The following is a 19,512-nucleotide window of genomic DNA, read 5'->3' on the forward strand; positions in this document are numbered from 1 at the left end:
ATATTTGCGGAATACACCACGCCCTGGCCGTTGACCCTGCAGGCCATTGACCGAGCAACCCAACGTTCCTACCAGCTCCCTCCGCAGCAGGGATGTGTTGCAGTACCTGATTCCTTGCAGAGGGTCAAACCTATTCTTGTTGTTTCATAAACGGAGTTATCGTTGGGGTGGAAAGGAGCCCAGCCAGCATCCAGCCAGGAAACTCGAGGCGTACGTAATTTTTTTTTAATAGCAGTATGATAAATTACTTTTATATATGGAAAAGTTTAAATGTCAAAGACTGTTGTTAACATCGGTAGCATATCAGCAAAAGAAAGACGTGGTGGATACATCGCGTGTGAAACATCGAACAAGCCGATTATGTACAGCGGAGAGAAGTTTGCACACGAAGTCTAGACTCGGCACACGTGTGGCACACACGGAGTTAACACACAAACTCACACGCCGATGCGACCTTAATCATAATAATGATTTCGCGGAGTTGTGAAAATTGTATGGGCAGGTCAGATTGATTAACTTGTTGAATGTCAAAATCTGCACGTGTATATTGTTTCAATATATAGGTTTTGGCAGCCAATGTTACGATTGATATATTTTTTGCGGGGGGGGGGGGGGTGGTGGGGGTGGTGGGGGTGGTTTGCGTGACGTAACGATCCGGCCTCACGTGCGTTGTGAACGAGCCCTCCACCACCCGACAGGGCCAAACGACACGCCGGTGATCGCATCGCTCACAGCTCCGCTCGCCCTGGTCGAGTCGACGGGCGATTTCGAGATTTGTTCCTCGTGAACTCGCCGGTGAGATCCCCCCGAGATCTTCGCCGTCTGCCGCGGACTCCCGATGGCTTTCTCGCCAGCGCAGATCCCAAACTTTAGGAACGCTCTTGTCGAGAGAGAGACAATCAGAGTCGTGAAATGTATCAAAGTCCCTTCTTGAAAACTCTCCTCTGTAAACTGGCACTGAGCTCTGCACGAGTCCTGGCCGCGTACCCTGCTGGTTCTGTTCATCTCCTCGCTTGACATACACGCTGGTGGTGCATTGGTGCGGATCTACGGATGAAATGCGCCACCGTACAAATATAAACCATTGTTGATCATGTAAACTATCATTATCATTATTATTGTTAGAAACTGGCGCGTCATTAAACGCCGTCTTCTCAGCACTCCGAGGTCAAGGGCTGTCTCTTCCTGCGGGGCCGATCGCACTTTTGGCAGTGCGAGCTCCCAAGACTTTGGAACAACGCGTTGTGCCTTTGCTAACACGACGATCGGAGCCGTTCGCTATTCACTAAAGTGCCGTCTCGAAAACTTACTTCTGTAAAACTGCCTTTTACCCACCACCGAGTCTTGGCCGTGCACCCCGTGGGTTCTGTTCATCTCCTCGCTTGCCATACACGCTGGTGGTGCATTGGTGGGGGTCTACGGATGAAATGCGTCACCTTACAAATGTAAATTATTGTTAATTGCGTGACTATTTAATTTGTTTGGCTGTGTCGGGTGCCACGGTGGCTAGGAGATGTTAACTCCCTCGCCTCGTATACAGGAGGTCGTGGGTTCGATCCCGACTCTGACGCCTGCTGCTGTATATTTGGAGTTGGCGTGTTTCTCTCTCTCTCCGTGGTGAGATGTTAACTACCTCGCCTCGTATACAGGAGGTCGTGGGTTCGATCCCGACCCTGACGCCTGCTGCTGTATATTTGGAGTTTGCGTGTCTCTCTCTCCCCGTGGTCTCGTGGATTTGTATCCGGGTCCTCCGGTTTTTCACTCCACGTTTAGAATCAACTCGCGTTCAGAGTATTTGGCTGCTATACTTCTGCACGTGATAAGCACTTCGTTGAGCTCTCATTTGTGATAGCGAGGTCGCTTGTGAGAAAAAGCTGAGCAGCTCAGTGGGCCTTACCTGGTAAAATACAAATATGTTCGTTGGTGGAGGGTCTTACGACACAAATGTGTCCATATCGTTACATGGCCTAACCCAAATCTAAATGATACATCGTGTGTGTGCGATGTTAACCTACAGTGCCAGGATCGTGAAACCTAATCTGAAAGCAACAGCGAGAGAAACGCACCTTTTACCAAGTTTCAAATGTCTTTGTTAAAAAAAAACACTACTGGGTTCTTTCGCATACCACCCAATGGGCTCGTCAACTTCATGGCTGACGTTTGTTGTTGTACAAATGCTTCCGCTTTTGACTTTTAAACTTCGTGTCTACCAAAAAACGACGACGATAACAAAACAACAAAACGACGACGGGGGATACACGATTACAAAGGAGCACGAGAAATCCTCTGAGATGTCACATGTCCAACCACCCTCCACTGACAACCACAAATCGTGAACACAGTCACCAGCTCTTGTCGATCCCTTCCCTGGGCAGTGCCCTCCACGGGGTCTCAAGGTTTCGCTCGTGAGCTCTGGCCGCTGAGCCAACAGCCTCTGACGAACCCGGGTTCCAATCCAGGCAGCCGCCTGCGTCTAAACCGAGCGTGATGCCGAGTTGACTGGCCTCGGCTCTAGATCGGAAAGAAATCTCCACAAATAAATTTGGTTCTGCGATTAATTCGGTTCAAATCGCAGGTACTAGACTTTCATAATATTCGGTCCGACTGTTTGTGCGACGAAATCTCACTCTTACGTGGCATAGTGGGGGGGGGGGGGGGGGTGTGATCTCTGTGTGTGGACCAGAGATCACTTTGAAGGATGGGGAATATCAGAGCTAGTTCTGTGATATCCGCATCAGTGGGCCGTTCTCTCTAACACGAAGGCTTTGCACTGCTCCGCCAGTTCGGAGTGGATTGTTCCCTTCGTGACCTGAACACGACACGACCGGGAGATGAGAGCCGTTGGTCTCTTGGGAAAGCGTTCTCCTTGAAACATTAACAATGCACCGATACTCATAATGTCCTACTTTTATAATAATATACGGGGCGATCCATCTATTGATACCCCGGCTACAATACCAGGAGATGTAACATTTGCGGTGGGAAAGAATACAGCCGCCGTGATTGCAAAGCCTCAACGCGTCTCTCCCGCCGATGGCGAGGCGACGCATTGCATCACGTGCGCTCCCTCCCCTTGCGGGGCACCGAGTCTCCGCTTCCACAGCACGGCCCAATCAGCCGCCCAGAGGAAAGTCAAGAAGAGTATTTAAAACGAGTGCGGAATATCCATCCACAGTACAGGCTCCTGTTTGGGCGAGATCGCGTAAATGTATGAATGTGTCGTTAAACCCGCCACCACCCGACACGGCCAACGAGTCAGGGTTAGTGTCACCTCAACAGAACCTGCCAACTAGTCACTAGTACGGCACTAACCGGTGGGCTTGCACAATGCGCACGCACAATGTACGTTGATGACCATTTACATAACCCACGCGGCAGTGGCTACTCAGACATTAATACGCATTCATTGATGACCGACTCCGCTCCACGTCGCGCAAGAAGCGCACACAAGTGACGTCATCACACCCACGCCTCTTTTCAATGAACGACTCGGAAGGATTTCTCCACGAGTCTGGCTGTCGCCTGATGAAGCTGGTTGTAATTACTGGCGAGACGTCGTACTCGGATTGTAAATGTTGTGGCCTTGCTCTCCGACACACAACCGGATAGTGCTGTACTAGTGACGAATTGGCACGACACATTTATATATTTACGCGATCTAACCCAAACAACCTCTGCTATGGATGTGTTAAACTGGTACATCCATAATTGAATCTCCACGTATTGTAGCCTGCCCTGAAGCTGGGACACACACACCTGAGCAATCAGTTGCACAACCAAACCGCTCTCGGAATCTTGCAACTCAATCGTCGCCCGTGGCTGCTTTGTCCACGTCTGAGCAATCGGTTGCGTGACGAGGAAATCCAACACCGTGTCCGGGATCGTGACGACCGTTCACAGCTCGCAAAGATGAAAAACGTCGCCCCAAATATCCGAGCAGGTCGCCTGCCAGTCGACTCTGCTGTCTCCACCGTGGTCAGCGGTAGGCGGCTGCAGAGATGCCCACGTGCAAGGGATGTGGTTGCGCGCGACCAAGTTGCGCAACCGATTGCTCGGGTGACGACTTGGCTTCAAGTGCCGTGCAGTCACGCACTCAGCCCCGGTCAGTGGGACCACGTCAGCCTGTCACAAACCAGCAGCTCTGACACGGACGTGTTCACCTCTCCACCGTTGACCGTAGGCCATCTCCAAAAACGGGGGGTTATATTCAAAAGACGTGGCTTCAATCGGTGCCCTTTCAAACATTTTTTTTTATACACATCAACAACGACGAACACCGACATGGCTGATCAGTAAGCACAGTGAAACATTACCACGTGTGATATATGGCTGCTGCTGCTGCTGTTGTTCCTGCCTCTCTCAAGCGACACGACAATTTGAAACGCACGGGCGGGGTGGGGAGGGCAAAAACCCTCCTCTGTCTCGTTTCGAATTCTCAGCGCTCGTGGACGGCTCCGCGGGTGGAACCGCCCCGCACGTCGACGTACGGGTCGAGTGACTTTGCCTCGGAGGGCCGCGGCACGAATCCCAACGACGAATTTCCTTTTTTGCCGTCGAAAGCGCCACCGGGGACAAGTCCGGCTGCGTCGGGGTCCCGGTGGGCCGGGTGGACGTGCGCCACCGTGACCCGGCACGCCGCTCCGTGCCGGTCGGGGCGCAGAGAGAACGCATCCCGGCTCGCCTCTCGCCCCGCGCACGAGCCCGCGTTACAGGTGCCCCGGTCCACCTCGGCGCGGCACCAAAGCTTCGTGGCCGCCCTCGCCAGCCCGTGCCACGGGGGGCGACGGCCTCGCGAATCTCGCGCCTCTCTCTCTCTCCGAGCGTCTTGGCCAAGCCGGCACGGCTCCTGCCGAGGTCTGGCGGCGGGACGGCCCGCGAAGTGGTCGTCTCGTGGCTTAGTCATCCAGAGGGGGGGGGGGGGCAAGATGGCTTGTCGAGGAGTGAGTCGTTCCTCGGGTCTCCGATGTGTTCACATTGGTTTTTTTGTTCTCAAAGGAGAGCAGACGACTTTTTCGTCATGCGCTTCGGCGCACGAGTCTTCTAGTACGTTTCTATTTTCTTTGTTTTGGAAGTCCGCGCGGCGTTATAGCGATCCGTCGACAACCGTGAGGATAACCCAGCGTCGCCTCCGCGTGCGCACGGCAAACGCCGGAGTGCTGATCACATGCAGCAATGTACACGAGCGTGATATGTGTGGCTCACAGGTATCGGCGGCTGCGATTAAATGAGAGGCGATTCCGACAAAGCCCTGCGCGCTGTCGCATGCACAAAGTTTTCCGACCCGCAGGTCGGAATCCGGATACGTCTGGCGATTTAGCTCTTGCCCCAACTGCGTCCTTTCGATGTGCCCTCGATTCGTCACGCACGACCCCACACTCTTCGCTTTCCTCTTCGACGTTCTTCTGACCGTACGAGGCGCGGACGGCCGGCGGCTTGAACCCACGAGGGTGTGTGAGTGAAATGCGGCGATATCAAAAAACGAATGTGCTCACTCGCGCCACGCCAACACATACACGCACGCACGTGCACACACGTATCACACACACAAACGGATCACACACACACACACGCGTGCTTCCCAGAGACGGGATCGTTGGTGGCGGGCAGGTCTTCATGCGTGCAGCGTAAACGACACACGCAAAAGGTAAACGCTGTGTCCCCAAAACCCAACCGGCCGATTGCATGCGCGTTACGGGCACATCGGTAGTGGTGGTGAGAGTGGTGTACCGCGTCAGGAGATTCTTTACGATTCTGTTGGACAATGTTCCTTCCTGTCAGATTTTTTTTGCCAAAAACTTGGCAACGTCGCCGCGAGCCGCCCATGACGCGGCAAACCGAGGAGGGGCGGTTTCACATCGGCTCCTTCACAACGTGAAACCCGGCCACTTGCCAATGTAACTTTCCTCTTCACGTCTCGCGACCCTCTTCTTCGCGGCGACCTCTTTCGCGCCGCCACCGCAGCGGCGCGCGAGACCACCTCCCAAAGCCACCCGCTCCACCCGCCTCCCAAAGCCGCCCGCTCCACCCGCCTCCACGCACGTGTCCCACGGCCCACGCGCGGCCCTCCTCCGTCAGTTCAGGTGGACGGCGCCCTTGTTCCTGGGCGTCTTCTTGAGGTAGGTGGCCCAGTAGACGAGGTTGAAGATTCCGAAGAGCACGGGGAAGACGATGCGCGACAGCTTGTCCACGCGGCTCACGCTGTTGTACGTCTTCTTGTTGTCGGCCGCGGCGGCCGGCGCCGGCTTGTCGCCCGACCGGCCCGCCTGCCCGCGGGCCCCGACTCCCGCCGGGCCGCCGGCCGAGGAGGAGGACGCCGTCGCCGTCGTCGCGCCGCCGCCGGAAGGCTGGCGGCCCGGCCCCGTGACGCCGACGCTCCGCGACACGGTGGAGAGGCCACCGCCGCCGCCGCGCCTGGCGGTGCCGACGGGGCCGCCTGCGTAGCCCGAGGCGCCGACGCTGTAAGTGCTCCTCTTCTTGCGGGCGACGGCGCGCTTCGATTTCTTCTGAGGGCGCAGACACGGCAAACGAGAACGACGGCGACGGGAAACTCGGACAAGCGGCGCCCGTCGGTTCGACGGCCAATTAGAGGCCGTCACGTCGGGTGGAGGCACTTGCCAATGAAAGGCTTCGTGCGTGCAACGCTCGTCGGCGGGGGTTGGCCAATCATTGCACAGTAGGGACACAGAACTCGGGCGACTGTTGGCGCCGGTTCTGGCCGCACTTCCCATTCGTATGAATGCACCTCCCGCGTGTTGAATTTCTTTCGCACCGTACGTAGCCAACTGTGCTAACCGGAGGTGTGAGACCCGGTTTGTGGCTTCCTGGGTACATAATGACGATCGTCGTCATCTGGTCCCCCGAACCTGATTGGCTCGCAAGTGACGACATCGCATTTATCCCTCGTCCATTTAAGACCGAAACACAAAGAGGATTTCTCCACAACTGTGGCTCGTGGTTGTTATTGTAATTACCGGCGAAACGTCACGGCTACTCGAATTGCAAACGTCGTGGCATTTACTCTCCCGACACACGACCGGTGTGCGAGCCGAACTCGCCGCTAATCGGCACGTTTAGTTTACGCGACACAAACATCACCGACTGGCCGCCGTCGGGTTCGCTGGCGGCCATGTTTAACGACACATTCATATCTACGCGATGATCTAACCCAAAAGAAACCCCCCCTCTCTATTACGGCTCGTCATTGATTACCATTAACATCATAATCATCAAGCCACCCTATTCTGCAGGGGATAATATTCTTAGGGGCCCCCTCCCGGAGGTGGCGGGGGGGGGGGCAGGCTCACCTCCTTGTTCACCACGGCCTTGCCGTCCCAGGCCCAGGCCCGCTTGGTGAAGTAGTTGACGGTGGCGAACTCGATGAGGGCCGAGAAGACGAAGGCGTTGCACACGGCGATGAACCAGTCCATGGCGGTGGCGTACGCCACCTTGGGCAGCGAGTTGCGGGCGCTGATGCTGAGCGTCGTCATGGTGAGCACCGTAGTGACGCCTGGCACGGCAGGGGGGGGGGGGGGCAGGGGGGGGAAGGGAGAAACGTCGTCACCGTCGTCGCTGGCGGCAACATCGACAACGTCGTCGTTACTGAACGAGCGCACGGTGGGGGGAGGGGCCGTACACACGTCGAGACGCACGTGGCGGCGACGGTGAACCAAGAGGGTGAACATTGCCAGGGTGAACCTTGCCAGGGTGAACCAGGAGGGTGAACCAGCGAGGGTGAACCTTGCCAGGGTGAACCTTACCAGGGAGAACTTTGCCAGGTTGAATCAGGGAGGGTAAACCAGGAGGCTTGCGCCGCTACCAATTAGGAACAATACATTTATTTTTTCTTCATCAAAAGCATTTCAGTTCAGCGAATGCAGCTCGAACGTAACGGTGCGTGAATACAGCGCCACGTGTTACGAGGCTCGGTTAGTGAAGGTAAATTGTGCGTGCCATTCCAAGTACAAATATCTGCGTAACTTTCATGTTTTTGCACCTTTTCTCCTATTTCATTCACCTCGTGCCTTCGCCTCACGAGATTTGGTGTCTATTTGGACCTCTCACAGAGCGCTGCCCAACCCCCGTGTTGGAGAACGGCCCGCTGAAGGTGATATCACAGAACTACTTGCGAGTTACATTCAAACGACTTCTCACGTGACTATATCTACGTATAACCGAGTAACCCTTAGAAAAGGACAGTGACCGGATGTGGGGTGGTCGTGGACGTCCCAACACTCTGAGACATCCACAACATTTCGGAGATGCCACCGGCGATTCTTTGACCACTCTGCACGCAGCTGTCGAGCTCAGCCCCGGAGGCCCGAGGCGCCAAGCGGCCGTACGCACGCGGCTCTGCTGACACCGACACAAAAACACATTTAGCCTGTGAGCCAGGGAACCGGTACCGGCCCGTGGCCTGTAAGTAACCGGGCCGCACAGCAGCAGGAGGTGAGGGCGGTGAGTCCGCGCGTGGAACCCGCTCCCATTGTTTTATTATTCAACACTTCCATCCGCGCCTCTTTCCCGCACTGCGCACTCGTCTCAGCCACGGTTTTGGTGAGCCCACACGCTCTAACTCCTAGTAGCCAACATGGGTAAAACACAAACGTCGCTGGAGAGCTTCTTTGAAAAGGGGGAAAGACCCAATGATGGACCCCCCCCACCCCCGGTCCGTGAAAAAATTGTCTTCCACGAAACCGGTCCCTGGTGCCAGAAAGGTTGGAGACCGCCGCTGTAAACCACCACGTGCACACTGAGAGTGCACGTGACCAACCGCATCGGCCCCGTCTCCTGCCGGCACTTGGCAGGACTCTCCTGAAAACAAAATTCATCTTGACGCTATACTGGGTGGTAGCAGTAGCAGCAATAATAATAACAACAGATTATTTTGCTGCCATGAATGTCCACGTGATAAGCCACTTCGTGGAGCTATCATTTGTGGCCAAGTCGCTTCTGAAAAATACTTTTAGTGGGCTTTGCCTGGTAGGATGGGGATGGTTTAGTTTTATTTGCATGTTTTTGTTTACTTTTCTCGCACGACCATCATGTTTTTGTATTGTCAGTTTAACACGTAGGCCTTCACGACCAATATTATACATAAAATATATTTCTGGGTTATATCGCGTAAATATAAATGTGTCGTTAAACCCGCCACAGCCAATTCGTTACTAGTTGAGCTGTCGCCTGATGATGCCGGTTATAATTGGCGGCGAGACGTCACGTTACTCGCATTGTAAATGTAAATGTCGTGGGTTTACTCTCCAATGCACGAGTGCGTGCTGAACTAGCAATGATTTGGCACGTGCTGTTTACGTAACAAACCTCACTAATTGGCTGTGGCGGGTGGTGGCGGTGTTTAGCGACGCATTTATATATCTCCGCGTTCTAACCGTAAAAAAACCACTATTGTGGATGATGATGATGATGACGCAGAGGATGACAGAATGAATGGCAACAATGCCGGGCTATTCCTGCGTCTGCGCTCTGGTGCACACGAGTGCGCAAGTGGGTCAATGCGTTACGCAAGCGGCCCCTACTTCTAGACTATGTTTAATCCTGACCAGGTGCAGTGCCCACTTGAGCAAGGGACCCGCCATCACGAATGATCGCTCAACGAAGTGGCTTATCATCATCATCGCGGGGAAATTGAAAGCAGCCAAACACTCGAAATGCGCACGTGGAGTATAGACGTGGAGGGAAAACCCGGAGGGAAAACCCGGAGGGAAAACCCGGAGGGAAAACCCGGAGGGAAAACCCGGAGGGAAAACCCGGAGGGAAAACCCGGAGGGAAAACCCGGAGGGAAAACCCGGAGGGAAAACCCGGAGGGAAAACCCGGAGGGAAAACCCGGAGGGAAAACCCGGAGAAAAATCCACGCGACCACGGGAAGAGTGAGAGAGAGACGCGCAAACTCCAAATCTACCTTTTACACTCAACTCCAAATCTACCTTTTACACTCAACTATGAACAAAATTATTTAGTATTTTATCGAGTAAGGCCCACTGAGCCATACAGATTTTTCTCAGAAGCGACCCGGCTGCCACAAATGAGAGCTCAACGAAGTGGCTCATCACATGGACATGTCTTGCAGCTAAATACTCTAAACGCGTGATGTCGATTCTATACGTGGAGGGAAGATTCAGAGGGATCCGGAGTAAAATCCATGCAACCACCGGGAGAGAGAGAGACACGCAAACTCCAAATATACAGCAGCAGGCGTCAGGGTCGGGATCGAACCAACGACCTCCTGTATACTAGGCGAGGTAGTCAACGTCTCCTAGCCACCGTGACGATGATGAGAGCGAGAGACACGCAAACTCCAAATATACAGCAGCAGGCGTCAGGGTCGGGATCGAACCCACGACCTCCTGTAGACCAGGCGAGGTAGTCAACATCTCCTAGCCACCGTGGCGCTGCACAGCCTGATTTTTGTGTTTAGTTTATCCTTCCCCCCCCTACCACACCTCCGATGAGCACAGTTGGCCACGTAACGTGGGAGGTAATGACACCAGGGAACGACTTCGCTGTGCCGAGCACATTTACACCGCCGGGTGGATCGAGGCGGTGAGGTCGGATGGGGGTTTCAGAAACTTGTCCCCCACTCGTGCCATCTGCCGTGCCGGGAGAGAGAATCGTAGCGGCGTGCCGGCTACGGCACCAACGTGGCTGTGGGCTTTTTCACTTTCGTGTTTGTTGTAGTTGTACTTTTTCCCCAATTTTATTCCAATTACGTCTTCATCTCACGCGATGTGGCGTCTATTTGGATCTCTCACCGGGCACTGCATAACCCCCCCCCCCCACCGTGTTAGAGAACGGCCCGCTCAATGTGATATGGCAGAATTACTTCAGTTACATCCAAAGTGACTTCTTATTACATCCACGAGGGGGCAGCACTTTCCTACGTAACGTCACATCGAAGTCCACCACGTGGCGGTCAAGCCATCATCATCATTATCGCCATTTTAAATTGCACAGAAGCAATTTTTTGCCACATTAAGTGTAACATGTAATTGGACGCGTTGGGGTTTTTGCACACTCATTGATTGCAGGACTCTCAGGTCGTCAAACTCGCGTGGGAACCCGGTCTGCTCACAGATTGGAATGTGGGGGGGGGTCTCAGTGGTGCCAGGTGCCCGATTCCCAGCCCATCGGGGCCACCTCTACTAAGAGAGACCCTCTCATGGATCAGGATACAGTCGTTCAATTACTTATTATGATTCCGGACCACGATTTATGTAGGGGAGTGCGAGGGAGTGGGGGGGGGATTTAAGAAACTTGCACCGTTGTTTAACTACCGCGTTGGGAGACCAAATCAAACCCAGCGACCTCTGGATTCCGAGTCTAACATGCTGACCATTACACACCACTGTGACAGCATCCCTCAGTATGGATATATATATATATTTTATTCATATCAATTTGTTTTTGACCGCCGTGCCGAGAGATTGAGTTGAACCGGCGACCTCTGGACCGCGAGGCGTGGCAGCCGCTATCCCTGCGTTTTTGTAAAACTGATGTGAAATTGACTCGGGAGGTGAGGCCGTTTGTCTCCTGCCTTGGCAGCCAGCCGTGAGCTCTGAGGGGCGATCGATGGCGGAAGTCAGGGGCTTCAACATTTTCCAGCAATGAAGAGGTCAGGGAGGTTATTGTATGACCCCCCCCCCCTCAGGATATCGCCTGCATCTCTGGTGTCAGACCGACAGCGCTGACCCTCATCGATTTGAGAGTTTTGACACCAAGCGCGTCTTCGCTGTCACAATTGAGCCATGCGTGGTGGCGCCTGCGGTGGCGAGGTAGTGGCCTCATGAAGCCCTTTGTTATAACATCATATCTATCTTTAAAACGGACTTCCTGCCGGCTTCTTATACGTTCCTTAACCACAATCATCCACTGCCGCAGTGCACCGTGAGATATTTTTATGCCTAAATCCCACGCGTGAACCACCACCAACCAATTCTAACGAAGCATGACCGAGTTAAAAGCCCGAGATGCCGTGCCTCGCAGCTATTAACAAAAATCTTTCAAAGTCCTCTTCCAGCATGCGTTGGCATGATGAATTTTTTAAACGGATAAAGTGCCGAGCGCACGGTAGACTTGCAGCCGTACACTTCTCCGGGCTGCGATTATTTAAAAAAAGATCTCCCTTCCCGCTGCCTGGGGGCGAGACCATTCAGGTGCCGCTTGAGTTGCCTGCACGCACGGCGATTCCCGTGTTGAAGCACCGGACAATGTCATCCCGTCAGCCGTTCTCGGGACTTTTAGAATAATCGGCGTGTGCAAAACACATTCATCCGTGCTCCGAGTAGGACAAAAATAAACGTGGTCGTCATCTCCCGTTGCTCGAATGAGCATTTCTGCGTTCGCGCTCTTCCTATTTATAGCCACGCTGCAAGAGTCAGTGGTGGAAACTCCACGTTCCTATGGCGGTGGGTGGTGGGGGGAGAAGTCTCCCTATAGGGCAAAGCATCGTTGCTTTCACACACAAAGTTTGCATGTTGCAAATGATGTCGCTCGACCAGTCGTTCTTAACCTCTACTGCAGCCTTGCACCCCTTTGGATCTCAATCGTAAAAACAATGTAGAATGTTAATACAAACAGAGGCTTTGATTAAACAAATTAGTTGTTACTTACGTGCCGGTGTTTGCATTATCGATGATTTACCTTCTAAATAAAGATGTCCATGTCTCACACCCCCCGGGGTGCGTAATGCACCCCAGGTTAAGGACCCATGTGCGAGACAATATTGGTTCTGGAGAGCCAGCGGGCTGACGGGATAAAGCAGATTTGTTTTTATTTATATTTATGAGCCAGAATGGAGTTCTGTTGACAAGTATTATCACGCACAGTGCTCCCTGCGTCTGCAATCCGCCGCCACTGATGCACATGGTTCACTTTAACGCAAGCCCTGTGGCGAATTGCATAATCAAAGAGAGAGAGAGACGCACAGTCTTTGCTAATTTTATCTCCAAATATATAAAAGGCAACGTTGTGAATGTGTGTGTCTGTTCAAATTGTTTAGCGTACTTCCCGATATGCAACAAACTGGAAATTTGCCATGTGGGTACTTTCCAGACTGTACACCATGCAAAAATTATAAAAATACACTTTTGTTATATTTTTCTTGGGGGGGGGGAGCTCAATAATGCATATATTTTTTGCACGGCAAGTGAGCTGTGACGTCACATCTGTCACGTGACCCGCGCATGTGGAAGCGTAACGCGTTGTAGCGTAGTGGTAGCGCGCCGCGCAACGAATCCGGCGGCCCGAGTTCGATTCCCACTCACGGCCCCCACCGGTGACGATTATTTGTACCGGTCCCGGGCCTCCCCTAGGTCGACTCAGCCTCAAACAATTAAATGGTGCGGTGTGTGAACATCGCCACTGGGGAGACAAAAGCGGCCGGGCGTGGTGGATCCAAGTCCCGGGCGAAGCCGGGTAATAAAGCTAGTACATTATAACAAATGTAAATCACTGATAACGGTAGGCGGCGTCTTCAATCATGTCACTCTGACACGACAGCCTCATCCACGGGCTAAGCAATTATCACAACTCACTGGGTGTTTGTGATAATCACCAATGTCAATTCAACCGTTAATGATCAATACGAGTGTTGCGACCAAATAAACGAGGTTTTGTGCCTTTGTAACTACCGTACTTTTTTTCTAGATTTGAAGCTTTCGTGACTGCAAGGATTCATACTCTTAGTTCTTTCGGTAAAGTCACGTAGGTAAAAAATGAAATTAAAATTAATAAAAAATAAAATAAAAATCACGACGTTTCGGAGGCAACACAAGTCTCCGTCATCAGGTGGGACCGTCACAGACAGATTTGCTGCATCAATGCATCAATGTTTCGCTCGTCCTGACACGGAACACGCATCGTGTCGTCGCCCTGCGCTCTGGCAGTTGTTGTTGCCGTTGTTGTTCTGCTGCCTTGCCCGAGCTTATGAATTGGCGAACTTATAACATTGTGAAGTTCTCTATTTTACGTGTTCATTTTGTCGCGATTTGCTCACCTGTCCGACACTTTGCACTTGCACATTGTGTGCTTTAGGAATTGTTTTTGTTTGTTGGAACTTTTCGAGCCCGTGCCCCTGCTGCGAAGAAGAGCTGCGAAGGTTATCGCGGGTGACCGCGCGATCGCCGTGACCCGCGGGTGAAGCGCTGCCTAAGACTTATGGGGCGCGTCGGTGCTCAAAAGCAAAAAGTGTCGCGGTTTTATATATTTTTTCACCGTTCGTAGCGCGAAGCGAATCGCACCTCCGATCAGCACGGATGGCTCTGCGTGCGGTGCGAGAGAAGCTCAACGTGAGTACGTACGAGCGTACGTATGAAGCAGAAACATTGGCACCAATTCCGACAACACTTGGTGAGGTCGTTTTTTTTTACTTACCACAGACGACGACCTCAGAGAACGGTGACTACGATCCGATCTAAAATCACGACGTCCGTGCGCACGCGCGTGTAAGCGCCAAGACGGCAAGTTGTTGCCACTCGCCAGGTCTACACAAGAGACTTCAAAGGAGAAACGTGGTTTTTGTTCAGGCCTCTGTAAGTTCTACGGCGTTCTCAAGAACTTCAACCTCTTTCATAAAAGAGATTCGTCGGCTCAGCGGATTCCTCCGGTACAAATAAAGATTCCGAGATCGGGTTTTTGCCGACGGCCACTCAGTGGCCGCCCTTGCCCATCGTGACACATCCCCATCTCCAACCCACAAGCCTCGCTGGCTGAGAGCACAGCACGTGAGGAACAACCCGCCCTCTTCACAGCCGTCAACCCCTTACCAGCGCCCTACCTTATTACAGACCAACTCAGACCTTATTGGTCACCCCGTGCTCCTTATACATCTCAACGTTCATCCTACAAAGTCCCATCACAAGGGAGAAACACAAACAAATAGACCAAAAGAATGTCGCCCGCATAGAAACGGCTGTAGACCGTATGGACCTGAACAAGAACACGGGGTAAACCGTGTGGGTTGACAGCTGTGCCTCTTCCCATGGACACAATCGAGGCCATGTGGAGAAGAGACTGAACATAAAGCTTCGTAGTTCATAGCATCCCTACTGCCGTCTAAATAAAGACTGCGACTCTGATTTGCGACATCCTGATCTATGCAATTCCTGATGAGACGTAGGTGGTAAGTGTAAGACCAGATGAACTCGCTCACATGACATCATTCTAAGGCGAGATATTCGTTCTAGTGTAATCCCCAGAAGCGTGAGATTGCCCCATGGTTTTGTAGGGATGTGCCGGCCACGGCGACGGAAACGACCACCTTCATACGTCGTGACTTCTGACGACGTTACGAGTCGCGAGACTTTTAGGGGTTGAGTCGTAGGTCGTGGTGAACCCATCAATCGTTCGAGTAACTGTTAATAGTGCTGCTTGTTGCTGGCTGTGTGCAGTTTTGGGGCCTTTTGGGCCCGCACCCCGCAATCGTGGTAATGAGAACGCACCGGTGAAGTTTGGTCATCAAGCGTCCACTCACCAAACACGGTCCGAGCTGGGACGGACTCTCTGTTGAGCCAGAAGGAGACCTGCGAGAGGATGACGGTCATGATGCAGGGCAGGTACGTCTGGATGACAAAGTATCCGATCTTCCGCTTCAGGTGGAATTCCGTCACCAACACGACGTACTCCCCTGCAAGTGCACACATGTGTAGTGAGTTCAACTGAGTCGCAGACAACACATTTATTGATACCAACACAAAGGGGCAACTGCCCCTTCACCAGATAACAACCGATGGTGGTGGACCACCAGGCTAGCTACACACTATGGTGGTGGACCACCAGGCTAACTACACACTATAGTGGTGGACCACCAGGCTAACTACACACTATAGTGGTGGACCACCAGGCTAACTACACACTATAGTGGTGGACCACCAGGCTAGCTACACTAATGACACTGGGAGTAGCTACAACAGACAGGACCCCAACTTGGGTCCAGCTCCACGTGTGGGTGACTCTTCTGGGACGTAGAACGTAGATTCTTCAGGGTAACCACAGCAGCCGGTCCCTATGGGGGACCCGGCTTGTATCCTCCGTGGCGGGGCTGGTTCCGGCCTTAGCCACGCCCACCTTCTAGAACCCTCGAGCAGGATCTCGGCCCTGACACGTGACCACCCCTAGCCCCCACCTAGGGGCCCTGTGTAGACTTTACCGGTCATGTGTCCTTCGGGGTCAGCCAGAGTGCCACGGCCCTTAGTAACCCCATTCCCATGGCCGGCCCTTTCGCGCACTATCCTGTAGGGGTCAGCACTGCACGCAGAGCGTGGTGCCACTCAGCGCTGCCAGTCAGCGCTCACCGAGCCCCTCTAGGGCCGGTACTGCACCCACATCCTCGTGGTGCCCGCGATGTCGATACATCTCTCTAGGGCCGGCATTACACAGTGACATCCGCGATGTCACTACACATACACAAAGCCTCAACACACCGTCGCGGGCACGTGCTGTTAGCGAACACGTACGAAGGCCGGTACGGCAGATGAGGGGATGAGCGGCCCAGCACCATGCCTAGCCGCCGATGTTCATACACCGCGCAAGCTACTCGTTTCAGTCCGAGTCGATCTAGGGGAGACCCAGGACCGGCTTTAGACATTAAACCCGGCCGGCCTGCCTGCCGGGTCTGTAGCGCGGCACGTTGAGCGACGCGGGGCCATTCGCACAGAACGACGGTGGCCAGGCCAGGGGCACTTTCACGACACGTGACGTGGGCCATGGGACAAGACACGGACGCGATTGGTTAACGGGCACGACACAGCAGACGCACCACCTGCACTGTGCCACCCGTCTGTCCCTGAGGCCACGCCGCTCGTGACAACGCCACGTGCTCATGACTTGGCGACTGTGCTCTGTGCCAGGCTAGGTGCACCGTTGATGCCACGTGTGGCAATGGGAGAGACCCCAGACGTTACGAGTTCACAGACCCGGAGTAATTTGCTGACAAGGTGCCTCACCTATACCCCCCCCCCCGCCCACTGCGCGCACACTCTCCTGACACTCACTCACTCACTCACGTCCCAGTGTCTTTTCCAATGACCTGGCCGCTGTGCGCTGGCTGCGTGTGTGGAGAGCGAGTCTCCGCTCTGTCGCCGTGACGAGTGGCCGCTATTGTGAGCGCTGCCCGGAGTGTGGCTGACAACGACTGCAAAAGCACGCGATATCCTCTTCGGTTTACCTCCCTGTGTATAGTTTGTTCGGCCAGTTTCGTACCCACTGGGCTATCGGTGTCACAAATTGACCGATTGGAACTCCTAAAAAGCCACGTCATCGTGATAATAGCGAGCGAGCGAGCGAGCGTTGTTTTTTCGGTCATCATTTGGCGACGTCGTTGCGTGGGCAGCGGTGCAAGGGCACTAATGGCTACGAGGTCGCTCGAAACACGCTCGTCAGTAAACAATGCGTGGTCTGATAAATAGATGTTTCATTTCGGGGCAATGGGCCGTTCTTCAGAGCACTCCACTCTGGCTTCTCGACGTGCTGGTATTGACCAAGACATCACAATGCTAGAAAAATAATAAAGAAATCACCTTAAAATGACTCAATTTGGATCGCACACACAGCGTCAACGTCGCCCCACCACTGCTGAAAAGCACTGGGACCGTCCAAAAAACACACAGACTCGCTCCTGTCCAGTTCACAGGGAAGGATTTTCCGCGTAAAACAAGAGTCAATAAAAAGAAACCAAACTACGGAGAGTGGCAGCGGAACGCAGGCGCGCGCTGCTCCACCCAGACGACGAACCTGTGCTGGACTTGATGTTGGAGGTACTCGCCGTGTAGTGCATCAGCTGGTACTGGTTGGTGCGCGAGCCGTCCTCGGCCACTTCCACCGAAGAGTTGGCGCCGTTCTTCCACCTGTAGATCACCTCCTTGTTGGTGTAGGCGTCTGCTGAGCGTGCATCAGTCACAGCCACCGCAACCCCCACGGTTGTCATTCCCCGCGGTTGTCATTCACCGCGGTTGTCATTCACCGCGGTTGTCATTCACCGCGGTTGTCATTCACCGCGGTTGTCATTCACCACGGTTGTCATTCACCGCGGTTGTCATTCACCGCGGTGATGCCGGCCGGCCGATCGCAAACCCCATGGCGCAGGGCGGTGACGGAAGTGCCATGGCACCTTTCTTTGCCAGTATCGACGAATGAAAAATAAGAAGAGGCTTTAACCCTTTCTGGCAATAAAACAGGAGGTGATAATTGTTTTTTTACCCTTTTATCTGGCAACAAAACTGACACCTTTTTTACGAGGAGACATATTTGCATAGACCACAATACCTGCAGTCATAATGCAAAAAAAAACATAACTCTGATGATATGCACTGTCCTTGAAGTTGATTGGTCCACACCCGAGACAGCTTTCCTTAGAGCCTAGTCTCACATGCAGGTATTGTGGTCTATGCAAACATGACTCCTCGTAAAAAAAGGTGTCAGTTTTGTTGCCAGATAGAAGGGTAAAAAAACAATTATCATATTTTTTACCGGCAAATGAGGTTCCAATGGTGTAAAAACAGGAGGTGTTAAGACGTTTCGACACCTAGATAGACGCCTTTGTGCCAGGAATCAAGAACTGCGTTAAGCACGCACAGGACTAGCGGTGAGCATACAAACAAACACGCTCTGATAATCATCTATGCACTGATCTTGTAAATTGATTGGCCTAGACCAGAGACAGCCTTCTCGTCTCACCAGTGTCAGAGCAGAGAACGCCAACAGGCGAACAGCACCAAGTCAATGCACGTGTCAGAGCACTGAGAGCTCGGGTCGAGCTCTGCACGAGGACAGCTGCCTGTGTGGCGGGGCCCCTTACGAATTCGTCGAGACGAGAGGAGAGGCGGTGCACCGCGAGACGCGCGTCGAACGCACTCCCAGACGCCCCGGGGGTAAAAGATCGGCGGTCTCTATTGCGGAACACGTTCTCGTAGCTGTCACGACTACCGCGCTCGTAACGACTCGCTGACACGCACGTCAAGAACACCGCGGACCTGAAGCAGAAGTAGGCGACGCTTTTAGGTGTAATCTTCCTTCTTCATAAGGCGAGAGGATTGCGTGACAAACACCCACGGCTATGGGGTCACCCCGTGCACAAAGCATCAGAAGCAGCGTGTCACGTTGCTTCGAACGAATCTTTTGCATGGTGCGTTCTACTCCGAGTTCTCCACGATTCCTGCCGTACGATGTAAAACGCCCATTGTTTAAACGGACTCGATGAGCTTTCCCCTGGATAAATGAGCATGAGATGTTTTCGTAACGTTTGCATTGCGAGTCAAGTGATGTAACCAGGGCACCACTCAACTGGATTAGCGTTTAATGATGATAACGTAGAGTGTGCGTGTATATATTTAGCTCGCCTTACTTAGATTGTATATTTAGCCGTCCTGTTTTATAACCTCGCCAGAGTCACTCTCGCATATTATTCTCTGGATAATATGACGCACCCTTTTCTCTCTGGGTTATTTTTTTCATGACGATGCACCTAAACAATATCTATACATTTGGGGTGCATCTTATCGTC

The 19,512-nt window shown here is 53.1% G+C and overlaps 1 protein-coding gene across 5 annotated transcripts in view; it reads right to left on the bottom strand.

Annotated features, from left to right (window-relative positions):
• Window positions 1-6,049: 6,049 nt before the first annotated feature.
• Window positions 6,050-19,512, bottom strand: part of LOC144951009 (gamma-aminobutyric acid receptor subunit alpha-2-like) — a 58,479-nt gene continuing 45,016 nt past the window's right edge. For 3 of the 5 annotated variants that reach the window (XM_078881238.1, XM_078881239.1, XM_078881236.1), the window contains exons 7-10: window positions 17,745-17,891; window positions 15,487-15,639; window positions 7,305-7,507; window positions 6,050-6,503 (exon numbers count right to left, since the gene is read on the bottom strand). In XM_078881238.1, the coding sequence (XP_078737364.1) occupies window positions 6,072-6,503; window positions 7,305-7,507; window positions 15,487-15,639; window positions 17,745-17,891 (935 nt within the window). In that variant the 3' untranslated portion in view covers window positions 6,050-6,071. The remainder of the gene's footprint in view (window positions 6,504-7,304; window positions 7,508-15,486; window positions 15,640-17,744; window positions 17,892-19,512) is intronic. The other 2 variants (XM_078881240.1, XM_078881237.1) reach the window with 1 other exon arrangement.

The sequence above is a fragment of the Lampetra fluviatilis genome, chromosome 60 (genome assembly GCF_964198595.1).
Source record: "Lampetra fluviatilis chromosome 60, kcLamFluv1.1, whole genome shotgun sequence".
Classification (NCBI taxonomy): Eukaryota; Metazoa; Chordata; class Hyperoartia; order Petromyzontiformes; family Petromyzontidae; genus Lampetra; species Lampetra fluviatilis.